This window comes from Salvia splendens, chromosome 13, assembly GCF_004379255.2.
Source record: "Salvia splendens isolate huo1 chromosome 13, SspV2, whole genome shotgun sequence".
In the NCBI taxonomy this organism is placed as follows: Eukaryota; Viridiplantae; Streptophyta; class Magnoliopsida; order Lamiales; family Lamiaceae; genus Salvia; species Salvia splendens.
The window spans coordinates 13,233,758-13,253,644 of record NC_056044.1 but is presented as its reverse complement, the minus strand read 5'-3'; the positions used below and the strand labels follow the sequence as shown (position 1 = coordinate 13,253,644).

At 43.5% G+C, this 19,887-nt stretch overlaps 1 protein-coding gene and 2 long non-coding RNA genes across 3 annotated transcripts; 1 reads left to right on the top strand and 2 right to left on the bottom strand.

The window, feature by feature from the left end:
• The first annotated feature begins 13,217 nt into the window (after window positions 1-13,217).
• On the top strand, window positions 13,218-15,237 carry LOC121760518. The gene is made up of 3 exons (XM_042156175.1): window positions 13,218-13,383; window positions 14,011-14,473; window positions 14,973-15,237. The coding sequence occupies exons 1-3, from the start codon at window positions 13,218-13,220 to the stop codon at window positions 15,235-15,237; spliced, it is 894 nt and encodes a 297-aa protein (XP_042012109.1).
• Window positions 15,238-15,826: 589 nt separating this feature from the next.
• Window positions 15,827-16,975, bottom strand: LOC121760234. The gene is made up of 2 exons (XR_006041846.1): window positions 16,243-16,975; window positions 15,827-16,124 (listed from the first exon to the last, which is right to left on the bottom strand). It is a non-coding gene; the product is annotated as an uncharacterized LOC121760234 (long non-coding RNA).
• A 1,094-nt stretch (window positions 16,976-18,069) lies between these two features.
• On the bottom strand, window positions 18,070-19,819 carry LOC121762439. Its single transcript, XR_006042215.1, has 2 exons — window positions 18,580-19,819; window positions 18,070-18,479 (listed from the first exon to the last, which is right to left on the bottom strand). It is a non-coding gene; the product is annotated as an uncharacterized LOC121762439 (long non-coding RNA).
• Window positions 19,820-19,887: the final 68 nt, after the last annotated feature.

Here is a 19,887-nt window from a genome sequence, read left to right as displayed (position 1 = left end):
CCCCAACTAGGGTCTACAAGGGTGCGGAGCAGTGAAATCAAGGCCCCGGTTATGTTCAGCCTACTAACTTCGTCAACAGGGAGCAAGTCAATGCTGCAGGGTATTTTAATTCTAATGGGAATTGGATCCAAGGGAAACAGCGGGACGCGCCATGGAGGGACCATCCGAATTTTCGAAGGGGAGATGGAAGCCAAACCAAAATCAAAACCAAGGTCAAGGCCAGAGTCATTATCATCCACAACAGAACCAAAACTTCAACCGTGGCCCAGCAAATCCAGACCACCAATTCAACTGGTCAGGAAGAAACCAACAGCACCACAACCAAAACCCACAAAGCCAAACTCGAACCCTGTTTATGTACCACCCCACCAAAGGAACTTCCAAAATTACCAGAATCAGCTCAACCAAGGTCCACAACATCAGCAGAATCAAAACCAGTTCCAAAACCATAACCAGAGTCAATATCACCAAGACCAGTACAACCTTTCTGGCCAGTATAACCAATACCCACCTAACCAGAACCAGCAAAACTTCCAAAATTTCCAACCCAACCAAAACCCCAGTATAACCAGCACCAAGGGTCGAGTCAGTACCAATACCCTAATAGGTCGAGGCGATCTATGGAGGACCTGATGGTAGAACTGCTCGCTTCGCAGCAAATTATCAAGGGTGTGTTGCAATCCAACAATGAAGTAGTGCAGGGGATGCAGAATGCCCAGAAGGAGCATAAGGCAAACATTGATATGATGAATAGGCAGTTGGCCCAGCTGGCAAGTTCGATGGGTGAAATGAAAGGGAATTCCAGTAAACTTCCATCTACAGTCCGGGTACCTGAAAAGGCAAACGTGAGCAAGGTCACATTACGCTCCGGTACAACCTATGAGGGACCTCAACCGAAGAAGGCCGGTGGAGAATCTAGTAGGACGAAGGTGCTAAGAGACGTTATTTCAGAAGATGAGCTACGCAGACCTCTACCTCAAATGCAGAATCCATTTTTCTTGGATAAGGAACCATTGGGAAAAGGTGAAACTAAGGGCATGTAGCCGGAAGTAGACTCTTCTAACGAAAAAGGGGCAACAAATGAGACTCCAGCCTAGAATGTACCCAAGGAAAACTCCGAGAAGGCTGTTGAAGAACCGAGGGACGAGGCGAAAGGAAAGAAACCGTTCCCTTACTGTTTCGTAACGAAAAGGAAGAAGGAGAACCCAGTGGATTACATGTCGATTTTCAGGAAGTTGGATATTACCATACCATTCCTCCAGGCCGTGAAGCTACCCCCACTTGGGAAATTCATTAAAGAGTTCATAGCCGGGAAAGCCCAGGAGGATGGAAAGATCATGGTGGAAGGGATAGCGTCAGCAATTGTGTAGGAAAGCTACCACCCAAGAGAGCGGATCCAGGTATGTTCACTTTGCCTATAACTATAGGAGATGTAAAAGTTGAGCATGCAATGTGTGACCTGCGAGCTTTTATTAATGTTATGCCTTTGTCAATCTATAACCGGCTGAAGGGAGTGACGTTGTCAAACACTAGGGTGTTGATCCAACTGGCTGATAGATCATGCATAAGTCCTGAGGGTGTATTAGAAATGTGTTGGTGAGAGTACATGATTTTACTTATCCTGCTGACTTTTACGTGATCAAGATGGGTGAGTCTGAAGCTAGGGAGTCTAGCGGTATATTATTAGGAAGACCATTTCTTAGGACAGCCAAGACGATTGTCGATATGGCTGAGGGAACAATTTGCATCGATTTTCATGGAGAGAAGTTTACCTTTGATATCAATAAGGCCATGAAAAAGCCTATCGATTCTGAAAATCTATGCTATGTTGATGTAATTGACCCCTTAGTCCAAGATTTTCATGAGACTGAATTATTGCAGGAGAAACTCCAAGCTTTAGATGTATATGGGCAGGCTGATGTAGAGGCAGCTGCTTGGTGTGATCTGATCAGAATTTATTGGAGCCGCAGGGGCTAAGCTACCAGTCAGTACAAATGAATTTTCAGACGAAGAGTTAGAAAAGAAAGGGGATGCTGCAAGGAACCCTCTACCAGCAGACACACTTCTCCCACAAGTTGAGTTGAAGAAGCTACGAGCGACACTGAAGTATGCGTTCTTAGGGAAGGAAAACTGGTATCCAGTGATTATCAGCAGCAGCCTGATGAAGGAACAAGAAGCAAGGTTACTGACCGTACTGACCAAGAATAATAAACCAATTGGATGGAGCCTTACAGATTTGGTAGGGATAAGCCCCGACGTTTGCATGCATCATATCAGACTAGAAGGGGCGGCGAAAGCACATCGAGATTCGCAGAGGAAGGTGAACCCCAACATACAGGAGGAAATATTAAAGGAAATCTTAAAATTGCTGTCATTAGGGATTATCTACTCGGTACCCGATAGCGAGTGGGTCAGCCCCGTCCACATGGTCCCCAAGAAGTCCGGGATTCAAGTAGTCCAAAATGAGAGGAATGAGCTGATACGAACAAGGCTAGTCACTGGTTGGCGGATGTGCATAGATTACCACAAACTGAATGCCGCAACCAGGAAAGACCACTTCTCCCTACCGTTCATCGATCAGATGTTGGAACGACTGGCTGGGAAGAAGTACTTTTGTTTTTTAGATGGGTACAACGGTTATTTTCAAATCTACGTGAACCCTAAAGACCAAGATAAGACCACCTTCACATGCCCATTTGGAATCTATGCATACAGAAGCATGTCGTTCGGTCTTTGCAACGCTCCGGGAACATTCCAACAATGCATGATGAGCATATTTTCCGATCTGATCGAGGAGTGCATAGAGATATTCATGGATGATTTTACAGTCTACGGGGACTCCTTCGACTCATGTCTTCATCATTTGGATATAGTCTTGGAGAGGTGTCAAGCGATGAGCCTAGTCTTGAATTTTGAGAAGTGTCATTTCATGGTCACAAAAGGAATCGTCCTAGGGCACGTGGTGTCAGAGAGAGGTATCCAGGTGGATCAAGCCAAAGTGGACGTCATTTCCAAACTACCATTCCCTAAGGACCAGAAGGAAATAAGAGGTTTTCTGGGGCATGCAGGATTTTATCGACGATTTATTAAGGATTTTGCCAAGATCGTCCAGCCCCTTACTAGACTCCTTCAAAACAAAGTGCAGTTCAATTTTGATGAACATTGCAAATTTGCTTTCAACCTTCTCAAGGAGAAACTGATATTTGTGCCGATCATTCGAGCTCCTAACTGGGAGCATCCTTTCGAAATTATGTGCGACGCCAGCGACTATGTTGTGGGAGTTGTGCTGGATCAGAAGATCGACGGAAAAAGGTATGTGATCTTCTACGCATCTAAAACTTTAAATCAAGCCCAAAGGAATTATGACACCACTGAAAAAGAGATGTTAGCCGTGGTGTACTCATTCGAGAAGTTTTGGCAGTACTTGTTGGGATCCAAGGTCATCGTCTATACTGACCATGCAGCCATCAAGTACCTGATTGCCAAGAAGGAATCCAAACGCCGCTTGATCCGATGGGTACTCCTGTTACAAGAATTCGATTGGGAGGTAGAGGATAAAAAAGGGGTCGAGAACAAGGTAGCCGACCATTTGAGCAGGATAGTGCAAGATGGGAACAGCGAGGAGGTGCGCGATCGGTTCCCAGAGGAACACTAGTGCGAAGTGATTTTCGCTGCCAGAAGAATTAACTAGGAAGGAGTGATGAAGCTTACTAGCCAGAATAGTACAGTGAAAGGAAAGGAAAAAGTAGGGCAGGAGCCATGGTATGCGGACCTAGCCAACTACCTAGTTTTAGGGGAGCTTCCAGAAGTACCGTGCATCATCAAGGCTTAGAGAATAAAGATCAAGAGTGAAGTGAAATACTACTTTTGGGATGACTCATATCTTTGGAAAGTAGAAGCAGATCAAGTGATCAGAAGGTGCGTTCCTGACTGGGAGCAGAGAGACGTATTGACACATTGCCATTCCTTGGCATCTGGATGACACTTTGGTCCCAAGAAGACGGCAAGGAAGATCTTGGATAGCGGATTTTACTGGCCAACCCTCAATAAGGATGCCTACGAGTTCTGTAGAAGTTGTGAGCGTTGTCAACTGACCGGTGGGATCTCTGGCGAGAGGAAATGCCATAAGTACCGGTGATTGTTTGTGAGCTGTTCGACATATGGGGGATGGACTTCATGGGTCCGTTTCCTTCATCATATGGGAATTTGTATATTTTGGTTGCAGTTGACTACGTCTCTAAGTTGGTAGAAGCCAAGGCTACGAGCACGTGTGAAGCAAATGAGATGGCCAAGTTCCTCAAGAGCAATATTTTCAGTCGGTTCGGTGTACCAATAGCCATCATATCAGACCAGGGAACCCACTTCTGTAACCGCACAATCGAAGCCTTGATGAAGAGGTACGATGTACATCACAGACTATCTAGCCCCTACAACCCGCAAGCGAACGGGCAAGCAGATATCTCTAACTGAGAGATAACGAAGATTCTGGAAAAGACCGTCAACACTTATAGGAAAGACTGGAGTGCGAGGTTAGAGGATGCTCTGTGGGCATATCGGACAGCCTACAAAACTCCAATAGGCATGTCTCCGTACCGGATCGTCTTTGGGAAGATGTGTCACTTACTAGTAGGGATCGAACACCGAGCATATTGGGCAGTACAACAAGTTAATATGGATACTAAGTCCTGTGAAGAGGAAAGGAAGCTGCAGCTGCAGGAGTTGGAGGAACTTAGATTGGAATCATTTGATTCTGCCATGTGGTATAAGGAGAGAACTAAATTATGGCACGACAGAAATCTAAGGACCAAAGACCTCCATGTTGGCCAGAAAGTACTACTCTTTCAGTCGAGATTGAAGCTAATGCCTGGAAAACTCAAGTCGAATTAGACTGGACCCTATATCATAACCGCACTCCGTTCTAATGGAGCAGTGGAGATTTCAGGGAGTCTTTCTAACTCTGAACCATTTATCGTAAATGGACATAGGGTGAAGGTATTTAGGGAGAATAGTGAGGTGGGTGTAGTGGAGATTTCAGGGAGTCTTTCTAACTCTGAGGTTGCATACTGACCGGTAGAACAGGAATTTGGGTTTCCACTAGGCTAGCTTCTTTAGCGTAAATTACGTACGCTGGCCAAGTAGGATTCCAAAATTCCTAAAGAAAATGTAAATATTGTAAATACGTGGTAGTTAATTTAATTTCTTGCACGCAGTTAAAATTTAAAATCCCAAAAAAAAAGGTTTTCTGACCTTGAATATTAATTTGGAGCACATATTGACCGCTAGATTACCGAATTGGTGAAACTCCAAATCTTATTTAAGTGTCCTTTTTACTTTGTTTCTAACCTAGGAAATTATAGGGGGAAATCATTAAGAGGCCGAATTTGAATTGAGGCTTTGTGCAGCTTTTGCAGGGTGACAGTGGCTACAGGCCGCATGAGCAGAGAAAGGAAATGCGACAACCAATCAGGAGCCAGCATTCCCAACCGTGCAACCTGGAAACCGCCTACAGCCGGTTACAACCCACAACTGCCCTATTCCAACCCCATAACCAAACCGTCTCTCCCATTTCATTTCAAAACCCTTACCTGCAATTTCTCTCTGCAAATTTTTCCACCACCTCTCCACAAAAACCACCACCCACATTACACCCAGAAAATCACTGATCTAAGCTATGGGAAGCCAGATATCAAGAAGAAAGGAAGCGAAAAGGGAAAGCCCTTATGAAGAAGAAACCCAGCAGCAAGAGGCAGCACACAGCAAATACGGGCGTGGTCATAACTGAAGCCACTCAGAGAACCCCACCAAGCCGCAGGGAACAGAGCGATAGCGAATACGCTATCAGTGAAGAGTCGGACTCAGATAGCGACATATTCTTGGAGAACGAGGAGTGTAGTGAGCAACAACTCCCGCACTATCATCGGGAGCTAGTGCACCCCCCGGTAGAGAGACTGCGGTACCGGCTCTGGATGGTGGACCTTACTGATGAGTTGGTTGAGGATATGAAGCTTTTTGACACGAAGAAGCTGCAGGAAGCGTTCGGCGACAAGGACGATAGCAATAAGCAATTCAAAAGTAGAAAGGTACTTCATTACCCTTCCTTTGAGGCTTTGAGCGCCCGTGAACCCTTCTTATTACATTTGCGTGCTTTGGGTTTCGACTGGCTATTGGAAAACCAAGATCCGAGTATACCAGTGAGATTGGCGACATAGTTTTTCAGGTTTAAGGTCACCACAGATTTGGACTAGGAGTCCATTAGTTTTCGGTTGTTTGGAGGGGATATCAGCATGAATCTGATTAAATGGTCAGTGCGTTTAGGGAAGTGCACTCTAGAGGAAGCAATAGGATCGGAATGGCGGAGCAGAGAACGGGGAATCCCCCGTAGACACGTAGATTTTGAGCCCCAAGCTGCTTGGGAGAAATTGACTCACCCTAATGCAGGGCAGTTCCAATCCACTCTATCTCGCTCCATCCACTCTATTTAGACTTCAATTTGTTGGAACAGTCAAACTCCGCTGTGCGTATATCAATGACAGAGATATACCTCATATGGTCCACCAAGCACGGAAGGAGGTTACATACGGGTTTATGGACGGCGTATCAGTGCCATCTTATTGCAACACATCCAGCAAGGAATCTCTCGCTTTGCCACATCTTGGGTACATTTGTCAGGAACAACATCATCATCACAGAGGCTGAAGACTTATCTCCCCTGGTCATGGTGGATCCCCCTGGTCTTTTTGACACTCCTCTTTTCGTTCGCACGAACACGGTTTACATCAGGGACGGTACCTCGCATTTTTACGGGATGAGTGAGGAGGCCATACCGGCTGGGAGAGCTTCAGCAAGCCAGAGTACACTAGCTCAAGAGCAGCGGCAAGAGAGACTGGAGAAGGCAGTGGAGGAATTGGCTGAGGAGAATAGGTAGGCAAAAGCGGAGTTGAACCGCTTGACGAATGTTATGGAAGGAATACTGAAGGAGTTGGCAGCCGGAAATTTAGTGAGAGGAGTTGGAACGAGTGGCCACGGCGGCCAGATTGATAAACCAAGAGTAACCGAGACAGAATAAGAAGCGGCAGAGGAGGAAGGAGCCGAGGAACCGGCAGAAACTGAAGGAAGTGAATCCGAGTCTGAGGAAGAGGAGACCGAAGAACCACCTGTACCAACCCCTGCACCGAGAAGGAGCAGGAGGAACATTTGACCACCACCCCCCATGACAAGTTAGTTTTTCTTTTTCTTTTTTAGATTTTAGTTTTTTTTATTGTGGTCTGTTTTAAGGTAGTATAATTGTGAGTAGTATTTGTGTGTAAACCCTATTCATAACACTTAGACTATTCAATAGTCTAAGTGTGAGAAGTACAAGGTTTACTTCTTTGACGCATGTGTTTCTGTTTAGTTTTTTTTATTTTATTTTATTTTGATATGTGTTTAGCTCACACTTAGCCTACTTCGTCGTCTAAGTATGAGGAGTTTTTGTATATATGTGTTAATGTTTGTGGGTCATGTTTAGGTTTTAAACTCTCTCACTTAGCCTATTGTATAGTCTAAGTGTGAGAAGTTTTTAGTATAAGCATGTTTTGTTTTCGTTTGGTATGTCTTAGTGTCAGTCATACTGGCCATTATCTTTTCCACTTCACAGCCTTATCTGAGGGCAGACACTTGTGAAGTGGGAGGGGGGGATGCAATGGCCAGTATGACATGTATATATGTGTAGTCTGTGTTTAGTGTTTGTGTAGTATCTAGGTCACTAGGTCTGTTTTTTTAATTGATTGGGCTTAAAACTCAACTGTCTCGAGTTGACGGCGAGGGGAATTGAAGGAGATAGGACATGCTTGACAATGGAACCCACCCCTTAGTACCCCCTAGTCAGTACAAATGAAGCGATTATGAGAGAAAAACCCATCGTTAGAGCCAAACACTTAAGCCCTCTTAAACTGTGAGTTCAGAGCCTAAAGTGGAACCACTTTCCACTAATTCAGAAAAGAAAAGAGTGGCTGCCACAAGATGCCTAGGGTAAAGTGACCGCGTGCAGCAAACACTGAAGGCAGAAGGAAACCCCCCCCTAAAAAAATCTACCTTTAGAACCCCACTTTCTAGCCATATATACCCCGATATAACCCATCAACCACTCGGACTGTGTGTGCAAGGCAAGAAGGCAACTGGCCAGCATGACATACAAGAAGAAAACCAACTAGAAGAAATAGAGAGGCAAGGAGAAAAATGACCAGGAAGAGATTCTAAGGTCCAAGGATAAGAAGGAATAAGGGTGGCAAAGCCACAAAAGAAAAATAAAAAAGAAAAAAAAGAAAAATGTGGAGAAAATGGTCGAAAACACTTGACCACCAAAAAAGATAAGAAGGAATAAGGGTGGCGAAGCCACAAGACGCTACTGACCAGTTGGGAACCAATATCAGGAAACGCCGGCCAAAGGAAGCAACAACCATAAGCCCCCAGGCGCACAGTTCCCCCACATCGAAATAAAGTAGCCGCACAGTTTTTGAACTTAGAGCCTTAGGAACAACCACCCCAAACCTTACAAACCAATGGCCCCATTAAAAGCCTTTAAGACCTTCAGTAGCCGCACGTGAAAGCTAAGTCCGAAGCAACTAGTGGTTCAGCATTATGAGATAATGCATTCCTAAACTTCCTGTGAGGAATGAGCGACTGAGTGAACCCAGTGTTTGGCCAAGAGTGTGGGCGATCTTGACAAGCGGATATACTGACTGGGGAGGAAAAGGGGGGCGGCAGAAGTTTAAGGCTGTCTAAGGCCGGATTGCACCTGATCCCAAGGGGAGGGATGGTTGAAAATATATCCCGATTAATGCGTTTAAGGGTTTATGTGTTTCCTTTCTTTTGTGTGTTTGCGTCATGTTTAGAGTCTAGGTTAGGGTAGAGTCGGTCAGGGAAGTAACCAGGCTAGAATGCGACTTATTTCTTTTTGATTGTTCTTCACGCTTGAGGACAAGCATGTGGTAAGTGTAAGCAGTTTGATAGGTCGTACTCTAGGCCTTGGTTACTGGTTAGTATAATGTGCAAAATTGAAATATATCTATAAAACAGTTGCTGAAAGCGTGCAGGAAAAGTTCTAGTCAGTTTGGACAGACTCAGATAACTCAGGTGAAAAGGGCGTCAGAATGTTGCTATACTGACCAGTATGTGTGCCAGAAAAGGCTCGATATGGAGAAGAAGGATTTCTGGGACGATCAGCCACAAGTAAGGGCAATGTGTCATTTTATGAAGAGAGTCTAACCTAAAAATCAAGGGCAGGCCTCCATATAAAAGGAGCCACTTGGAGATAAGGAATAATCATAAAAGTTCATCATTTCACACTCTTAGTTAGAGGAGTTTTCTCTCTCGGCAGATCAACCTTTCAGCCTGATCCTTCACATTCTCATTCCTCGCCACAGTCATGGTCACCTGAGAGTCTCATCAGTTCGCCGGAGTTCCACATATCTCGTTCTAGTCAGTGTGATCGTAGTGTTAACAGTTCCATCGCCCGGAGTGACAAAATAATCTTTACTTGCTTTCTTAGTTAATCGCACATAGTTTTCTTACGTTGGACCTGTAACATCTTCAATATTTGCTTATTTTGAAGTACTTTGGTTGTGATCCGAACGTCTTTATGATATGAAGTTGTTTTTATGCATCGGTTCTTATTTGATTTTGTTTCTTTCTGCCTAGATAGCTTAGATCTAGTGGTTACGGTAATTTTCAAGGGTTGCGAGCATGTTTTCATTTCCGAGTTGGTAGATCTGAGTGTGAGTTAGATAGCTGTTAGATTCTAGATCTGAAATGGTTAAGTGTGAAAGCCTTGTTTACGTGATTTCTGTCACCTTGCATGTGACCTAGTATGCGTAGTTTCAGTTTCGTTAGTTTAATCTTTTGATTTGGTCGTTTTAATATTAAATCTGTTTTCGCGAAGTTGTTAATCTGTAGTTTTTGTTCTTAAATCTGGGTTTATTGATCTGAGTTTATTCTTGTTGATGAAGAAGACATCCACATCCAAGTTTGGGACCACTTTTGCTTTCTAACTACTTTTTACTTTTGTCATCTACTTTTCAACTTGTACCTACAGATCTGTCAGAGTAGCCACCCAACTACCACTTATTCTCTGATATTCTGTTTAACCATTTTTAGTATTCCAGTACTGTCCACTTATTTCCCAGACACCATGTTCCTACACATTCACGTACACAGCTGTCGTTCAAACATCCTCCACCCCTCCTAGTTAGTAGAGCTACATTTTAATTTCCAATCTAGATAAAGTCTCAACCCAAGCGTGGTAGCTAACCAAACCTTCCAGAATATCACCACAATTACCCAAGCGCATTCATCTCTGTGGGATTCGACCCTTACATCCATTATACTAGTCAGTAGAAGTGGGTTGAGAAATTATTGATACCAGGTTCAGGCATAGCTGGGATGTTCTTCCTGCAAACCTGCTCTTTCAGCCTCCACCCGCGATACCCCCACCTCCAATTGAGCCCTATCACGAGGAGCTACAACAACCCCTCCACACTGTGGACTTGGCTTTCTACAAGTGGTTGTACCTTTATGCGGAGCACGTGGATAGGGATTTCGTCGCCAAGCCTCACATCCCCATGGCACCAAAGGTGACCCCAGACAGCCTACTGTTATACCCGAGTACCCGGAGGAGCTGTTTTCACCGATTGAGATGCCCTCCCAGGGGACGAGCTATGGTGACCCGGTGTGGATCAGCAGCGACTCCGGGTAGGATCTGTCAGACGGATCGTAGTTATGTCGATGTAGTAGACAAGCATTTGCCTTGTTTCCCTATATGTAATGAACTATGTAGGAATTTCCTTATTTCGCCCTCACATGTAACAAATGTTAAGTCCTCTCTGGAGGTAATTTTTCCTACCCTTATGAATACATGTAATGTTGCACGAACTTGTGTCTCTGCTCGTTTTAACTAGATACGTATATATACATATATGAAAACAAGGGTGATGAATGAAATGGATCATAAAGATGCACAGAGGTGACGTAATGAAGAGTATGGATAATTGTCACTAACTTATTTTGTAATCAGAATGCCACCCAGAAGACACGTTGGATGACCGAGGAGGTACGCAAACATACCGGAGGATGTACCTCAGGGAACAGAGCAGGAGGAGAAAGACCACAACAACCACCTTCTCCACCACCGCCTCCTCCCCCATAGGAGCTACGAGTGGGAGAACTGTTCCTAAAACAGAACCCTCCTGCATTCAACAGCCTAGGAGACCGAACAACGGCTGAAAACTGGGTGCGCTCTATAGAGCGCATCTTCAACTTCTTACAGTGCAACGACAGGGAGTGCCTCAACTATGTAACCTTTCAATTGGTTGGATCCGCCGATTTCTGGTGGGATGCGAGGAGGAAGACCATTTCCCCCGAACAATTGGCGCTCTTAACTTGGGAAGAGTTTAAGAATGGGCTTTATGACAAGTACATTCCTAAGAGCTACCGTAAGGCGAAGGAAGTGGAATTTTACAACCTGAGGCAAGGAAGGATGTCGGTGACTGAGTATGACCGAATGTTTTGTGACATGTCTCACTATGAGCCCGACCAAGTGGACACTGATGAGAAGATGGCAGAAAAGTTTTGTACCGGTCTGAGGCACGAGATAAGAATGGCTTTGGCTAGCCATGGAGGTTTGTCCTACACTGAATCACTGGGCCGAGCTCTTGACATTGAGACAGCTATGCTTAAAGAAAGGCCGACTGTACCTGTCGCTACTGCACCACCGCCGCAGCAGCAGCAGAATCCTCCAGAAAAGTGGAAGTGGGAAGGAGACCGTGTCCCGACTGAAGCTAAGAAGCCACAGTTCACTCCAAGGCCACCACAGAACAGTGGGCGTCAGAATGCCCCAACCCAAGCTGTGGAGCGCCAACCCCAGGCCCCTCACTGTGCAAAGTGCTCAAGGAACCATCACGGAGAGTGCAGGGTCGGGACCGACAAGTGCTTCAACTGTGGCCGAAGCGAACACTTCTCCAGGAACTCCCCAGGCAAAGAGGCTGGAACGGGAGGCAGACAGAACTATCAAGGACAACGTCCGCAACTGCGGGCACTCCAAGCTGAACAGAAAAGAGAGAATGCGGCACTCCCAGCACCACAGCCTCTGCGGCAGCTACGCCCGAGACTTCCCACTCAGGCAAGAGCCTTCGCACTGCGACAAAAGCAGCCTAAGACTGAGCAGGAGAATCAGGAGCAAGGCAATTTGGCAGGTATGGAAACTCTCCTCAACGTACCTATCGCCATTTTGTTTGATACTGGTGCATCGCACTCTTTCATATCAGCACCTTGTGTGGATACTTTGAACTTGCCTACGGATGAGGTTGAACATAAGATGAGGGTGTCCTCACCCATAGGTGGCCTTATAGACATCTCACGAACTTGCTCGAACGTAAAATTCACTATAGGAAATCTGAACTTAGTGGCTCACAATTTACATGTGATGTTGATGTGGTGCATCGACATCATACTAGGAATGGATTGGTTAGCCGAAAACTATGCTACCATCCATTGTAAGGAGAGACAGATAGTTTTACAGTACCCCGGGACGGAACCTGTAATTTTCCATGGAATCTCTATGAGACGACGGAAGTCTATTATCTCTGCCCTACAAGCAACCACCATGATGAGGAAAGGATGCCCTGCATACCTCGTTTATCTAAATGGAGAAGAGAAAGAGGACCAAAAGATTGATAACGTAAGGGTAGTGTGAGAATTTCCCGATGTCTTTCATGAAGCACTACTAGGGCTACCTCCAGACAGGCAACTAGAGTTCACCATCGATCTGGAACCAGGATCAGCTCCAGTATCAAAGGCGACGTACAGAATGGCACCAAAAGAGTTGGAAGAACTCAAGATACAGTTACAAGAACTGCTAGACTTGGGTTTCATCCGACCCAGTGTATCGCCATGGGGCGCACCTGTACTATTCGTGAAGAAGAAGGACAGGACCTTGAGGATGTGTATCGACTATCGAGAACTGAACAAGTTGACTCTCAAGAACAAGTACCCTTTACCGAGGATCGATGACCTCTTCGACCAGCTGTAAGGAACTGGTGTATTCTCGAAGATGCACTTGAGCTGGTGTATCATCAACTGAAAGTTCGACAAGACGATATACCCAAGACCGCATTCGGCACCAGATATGACCATTACGAGTTTACTGTAATGCCTTTGGGCTTACAAATGCCCCAGTTGTATTCATGGATCAAATGAACCGCGTGTTCCACCCATATCTGGACAAGTTCTTCCTAGTCTTTATAGACGACGTGCTCATCTACTCGAAGAACGAGAAGGAACAAGAGGAGAATTTGAGGGCCACCTTGGAGACTTTAAGAGCTGAAAAGCTCTATGCTAAGTTTAGCAAATGTAAGTTATGGCTTAACGAGGTGAACTTCCTTGGACACATAGTGACAGCGGAAGGAATCGGAGTAGACCCTGCTAAAGTGGAAGTAGTACAACGTTGGAAATCGCCAACGACGCCCGGTGAAATTCGGAGTTTCCTAGGATTGGCCGGATACTACCAAAGATTTATTGAAGGATTCTCCAAAATAGCAAGGTCAATGACTCAACAACTCACGAAAGGAGTTAACGTCGATTGGACACCAGAATGTGAAGCAAGTTTCCAACTGTTAAAGGAAAAATTGACCACCGCACCAGTCCTAGCCGTGCCTGAACCAGGCGTCGACTATATAGTGTATACAGATGCATCCAAGGTCGGACTCGGGTGCGTGCTAATGCAGAATGGCATGGTGATCGCATATGCATCGCGCCAGTTGAGGACGCATGAGTTAAAATATCCGACGCACGACTTGGAGTTGGCAGCATTGGTACATGCTTTGAAAATTGAAGACATCACCTCTATGGAGTTCGATATGAGATCTTCACGGACCACAAGAGTCAAATATTTATTTGAACAGAAGGATCTAAACATGCGACAACGCAGATGGCTGGAATTAGTCAAGGATTATGACTGCGGCATAAATTACCATCCAGGCAAGGCGAATGTGGTAGCAGATGCCTTGAGCAGAAAGACTGCACCCCAAGTTGCCACCTTTCTCACACAAAGTGAAGAGCTCATCCGCGAGTTTACCAAGATGCGACTGGAGATAGTGAGAGCACCAGAGACGGTGGACAGTAGAATTGCCACCTTGGTGATAGAACCAGATTTAAGGGCCAAGATCATTGATGCTCAAAGATGGGATGAGGCATTAAAGAAGGTTCGTTTGAAAGTGAGGACCGAGAAAGAAGTGAGTTACCGTGAAGAGGCAGACAACGCTCTCACTTTTGAAGGAAGACTGTGTGTACTAAATGATGAGGCACTCCGGAATGAGATCATGAGTGTAACTCATGAGACGCCTTACACTATTCATCCTGGAAATACGAAAATGTACCAGAACATGATGAAACATTTCTGGTGGGATGGCATGAAAAGGAGCATAGCGTTATTTGTAGAAAGGTGCTTGGCATGCCAGCAAGTGAAGGCCTTACACCAACGACCCTATGGGAAATTACAACCTTCTTGAAATTCCAGAATAGAAATGGGAGCACATCGCGATGGATTTTGTGACGGGATTGCCAAAGTCCCAACGAGGGAACACTGCCATCTGGGTTATTATAGATCGTCTCACCAAAGTGCTCATTTTATACCAATCCGTATCACATATGTATCCGACAAGTTGGCTCAGATCTATGTGCAAGAGATCATACGCTTACATGGCGTACCAGTAACGATCACCTCAGATCGGGGATTCAAAATATACTTCTAGATTTTGGATGAGCCTACAGCGAGAGCTAGGCACCCGATTGAATTTCAGTACCGCATTCCATCCACAGATGGACGAACAGTCCGAAAGGACAATCCAGACATTGGAAGATATGTTGAGAGCCGTAGTGCTCGACCGTGGAGGGAATTAGGTGCCAGCACTACCACTTATAGAGTATGCTTACAACAACAGCTATCAGGCAACCAAAAATATGGCTTTATATGAAGCACTTTATGGAAAGAAATGTAGATCACCACTTCACTGGGATGAAGTCGGTGAGAGAAGGATTCTCGGACCGGACTCTGTGGAAGAGATGATAGGAATTGTCAGACAGATCCGAGAAAGAATCAAGGAAGCTCAGGGCAGACAGAAATCTTACGCAGATGCTCGCAGAACCGATCTACAGTTCAAGGCGGTAGACAAAGTTTTCCTAAAGTGTCTCCGTCAAAGGGGATAACGAGATTCGGCGTCAAGGGCAAGCTAAGACCACGTCTCATCGGACCCTATGAAATCCTAGAAACCGTCGGCCAGTGGCATACAGATTAGCACTTCTACCGAGCTTTGAAAACGTGCACAATGTTTTTCATGTGTCACAATTGAGGAAATATGTGTTCGACCCCAAACACATAGTGCACTAAGAAGAAATGGTGCTAGAACCGGATTTGAGCAATGAAGAAAAGCTAGAAGCAATTTTAGATCAGAATGTAAAAGAGTTGAGGAATAAAGCCATGTGAAAGTTCTATGGAAGCATCACGACCACGAAGACGCAACGTGGGAACTTGAAGACAAAACGAAGGAGAAATACGTGGAGCTTTTTTTTTTGCATGACATTAGCGAAATTTCGGGATGAAATTTTGGTTAATGAGGGTAGAATGTAATAACCACGATCTAACTACCCGAATTTTATGAAATAAATACAGAGACATGAAGCAAATGTCTTTTTCCAAATACGTTAAGAACGGTAATACACTTCCATGTGCGAATGTACGATTTAATAGACAACATAAATCTGGGAATTTTTTTTAAGGAAACGAACAAAGATCGAATAAATGGGAATGTGTCCGTTTATTAAATAATGTACAATGTGATACTTTCCGAACAATGTCTTAACTTACCAAATGTACGATAATGAAAATGAAGGAAAATAATACTTTCTAGTTTATAAAAAAAATATACTCCATACATGTTGGAAGAAGGAAAACTATAGAAAAAGAAACATATCCTATTACAATGCAAAGGAAGGCCGAATTTGGGCCTCTCCTTTAGCACGGTCTCGACCCAATTTCAGACGGCCCAACGGGCTGGGACATCAGGGTGATAACCATATGTAGCCAACCTTATTCCCTACCAAACACAAACGAAACAAGCAAGAGAAAAACCGTTGACACACTTAGGCCTTTGGCAACCGAAATGAACAAGGAAAGGACAACATTTCTTTACTTGGTGAAGACCATAAACTTACCAAAATGAGTAGGAATGAAGGGCTGCAACAACCTGCCACAGTCTGCATTCCCTAGCCAACCAGAGGCTGCCATGAAGATGTCGTGCCATCTCCTTAACTGCAGCAGCCTGCAGGCGCAGACCACAGCCACAACCTTTGTTTGTGTACCTACAAAACACACCAGAAACCCATGATAAAGGCCGCAAAGGACCAAGGAGTAAGGCCACTGCAGTGGAGTAGCAAAACAAAGATGCAATGGCAATTAATACACGAGTACATCCTTGCACTACAGCAGGGGACAGCCATACAACCCAAGCCACGGACTCTCTTTTTCCTGCTCAACAAAACAGCCACCTTGCAGCTTTCAGTTACAACCCCCCCTATTAATACTCCATGCCTCGGTTCCACCCTCTACCACCACAACATATTCACTCAACTAAATTGCAAGTTGGAGAGTGAGGGGGATCAGGGCCAGAGTAGGCGCAACGAAACATTGTGCAGTGAAGGTAACCCCACTCCATTTCAAGCTTGATTAAAATGTCATGCAATTATGTAGTAGATCCTCATGTTAAGAATCACAACATGATAGTCATAGAATTATCACGGGTTTTTTCTTCTTTTATACTAGACTACATATATCATTCTTCGTTTGTACTGCAGTTTTTTTTGTTCCGGATTTGGGAGAGACGCATGACCCTCATGCGTCACCCGTTAATGAAACGCATGACCGTGATGCGTCTATGGGTAAGACGCATGAGGGTCATGCGTTTTTTATTTTTTTTTATTTTAATTGAAAGACGCATGAGGGTCATGCGTCTTAGGGTAAAACGCATGACACTCATGCGTCTCTCCTACAAATATAAATTCGCTCCGTAGCTTAGTGGTAAGAATCATGTGTTGTCATTGTGGAGACCCGGGTTCAAATCCCAGCGGCCACATTGCTATTTTTTTGATTACTAGTACAAAATACTATTTAAAAATTGTAATTAGTAACAATTCAAAACGGTTACTAAATAAATTATTGGAACTTTTAATTAACATAAATATCTTAAATAATTATGTGCTAGAAATTGACATAAAATACTCCTTTTAATTAACTTTTAAAAAATTATGTACTAGCAATTAATCAAAAAAATTGTAATTACTAGTACAAAATACTATTTAAAAATTGTAATTAGTAACAATTCAAAACGGTTACTAAATAAATTATTGAAACTTTTAATTAATATAAATATCTTAAATAATTATGGGCTAGAAATTGACATAAAATACTCCTTTTAATTAACTTTTAAATAATTATGTACTAGCAATTAATCAAAAAAATTTTAATTACTAGTACAAAATACTATTTAAAAATTATAATTAGTAACAATTCAAAACGATTATCAAATAAATTATTGGAACTTTTAATTAACATAAATATCTTAAATAATCATGTACTAGAAATTGACATAAAATACTCCTTTTAATTAACTTTTAAATAAATATGTACTAGAAATTTCCCAAAAAAATTGCAATGTGGCCGCTAGGATTCGAACCCGGGTCTCCACAATGACAACACATAATTCTTACCACTAAGCTACAGAGCGAATTTATGTTCGTAGGAGAGACGCATGAGTGTCATGCGTTTTACCCTAAGACGCATGACCCTCATGCGTCTTTCAATTAAAATAAAAAAAAAACGCATGACCCTCATGCGTCTTACCCATAGACGCATCACGGTCATGCGTTTCATTAACGGGTGACGCATGAGGATCATGCGTCTCTCCCAAATCCGGAACAAAAAAAAACTGCAGTACAAACGAGGAATGATATATGTAGTCTAGTATAAAAGAAGAAAAAACCCAATTATCACAACATAAAGTGTATGCATAGAAACCACTTGAACCCTACTACAAATGACCTCTTGTTGAGTAAACAAATAGACAGCAGTAGCCATATCAACTTAAATACCTAAGTTTCCCTAATCATACACACTTATGAACACCCAATCAAAGTAATCCATATATGGTCACAACCTTTAGCCAAGCTACTGCCGTTTCATTTGAGGAACAACTACAACGTATCCAACTCTAAAACTATGAAACAAGAATAGACTCTACCATAAAGAAGTCAACCAAATAGGCTAAGATAGGAGACTTAGCTTAACATAACATAGAAATCGGCCATAGGGACTTTCGTCGACTGACTCAACACTCCGTCGCCAACGACGACAGCCACACTTCGAAAATCCGTCAGCTTTTCTCTTCCTATCTAATCTGCAAATTTTCAAATTCAGATTAAGAAAGCTTCTTCATCAAAATATAATCTTGTGAGTAAATCAAAGAGGGAGAGACGAAAGGGATGAACGGAGTATACCTGTTGACGGGACGGCCAACGACGCACGGCTGAGAGCCGACCACACAGAGGAGCGGAGGACCTCATGGTGGCGGACTGGACGGCAAAGGTCTCAGAGTGAGACCAGGGAGTCAGCCAACGGGAGGTGGATTCCGCCGAGGCGTCGGCGCTGTACGAAATACTGTCGACGGGCAAAGAAGAGGGGGAAAGTTCGGATTTAATCCAAGCTAGGGTTTCTCCTCCTTTAATTTGGGATTCACATAAATTTTTGGGAAGAAAGAAAGAGAGGAGGGTGAAAGAAACAGAGAGAGATTGAGAAGGGAACGACGATGGCGGTGCCGATCGGCTAGGGTTCTCCATTTGAATTGAAAAAAAATGAAATGAAGAAGGGAGAGGAGAAGAGACAGAAACCGACGGGTAGGGGAGGGAGTATAAGTTGTTTGGGCTTTTTCGTTTCTCCTTTTATTTGAATTGGGCCTCCCTAATTTAATGGCTAATTGGGCTAAGTTAAATTTCTGGGCCAGAAAAGTTTAAAGGAAGAAATCAAAGATTTAGGGGTTTATGTAATTTTGGGCCATAGAATTTCTGAGCCTCGGCCCTAAATAAATTTGAGACTATGAAATTTAATTCCTTAAACCAAATTTAATTCCTTAAACCACGGAAGAAAGGAAAATGTTAGTCGCGTTAACCTAATATCCAATAAATGATTAAATTGGACTTTTATTGAACAAGATAAGTATTTTAAATTAATGAAGTACTTAAATCCAAGAAGATTTAAATTGGAAAAAAATAACTTATGGTACTTTATATCATAGCATGAATCGCGACGTAAAACATCAAATTAATAGACCCTCCTAACGATACCAAATTAAATGAGGAATAGTCGCGATATAATTCTGTGGTACTTAAAGAAAAATATTCCGGAATTTAACTAATGCCCGAATGATTCGGCAAATTCCCGAATAAATTAAATTGCTTAATAATTAAAGATCTTATGGTTTTAGGAATAGAGGAAATGAAAAACGATTACACGCTTAGGCAAGCATACACGCTAAATAAATAGTTACTTAAACCTAATTTAAGTATATCATTTGTTTATAAGGGGCGTCGTCGCAAGACAAGTAAAAGCAAGTCGAGGAACGTTCGTTTGAGAATTTAAGAAAACGAGGTGGGCTTTTCTTTCAAAATATGATTTTATGTGAAAACGTGAATATTTTGAATGAGTTGTCATGCCATGTTTTGTTTATGATTACCTATCTGTTAGCTATGCCAAACATGTTAAATCGAATTCAGGTCAGAGTAGGCCAAAAATCCTACTCGGACTAGTGT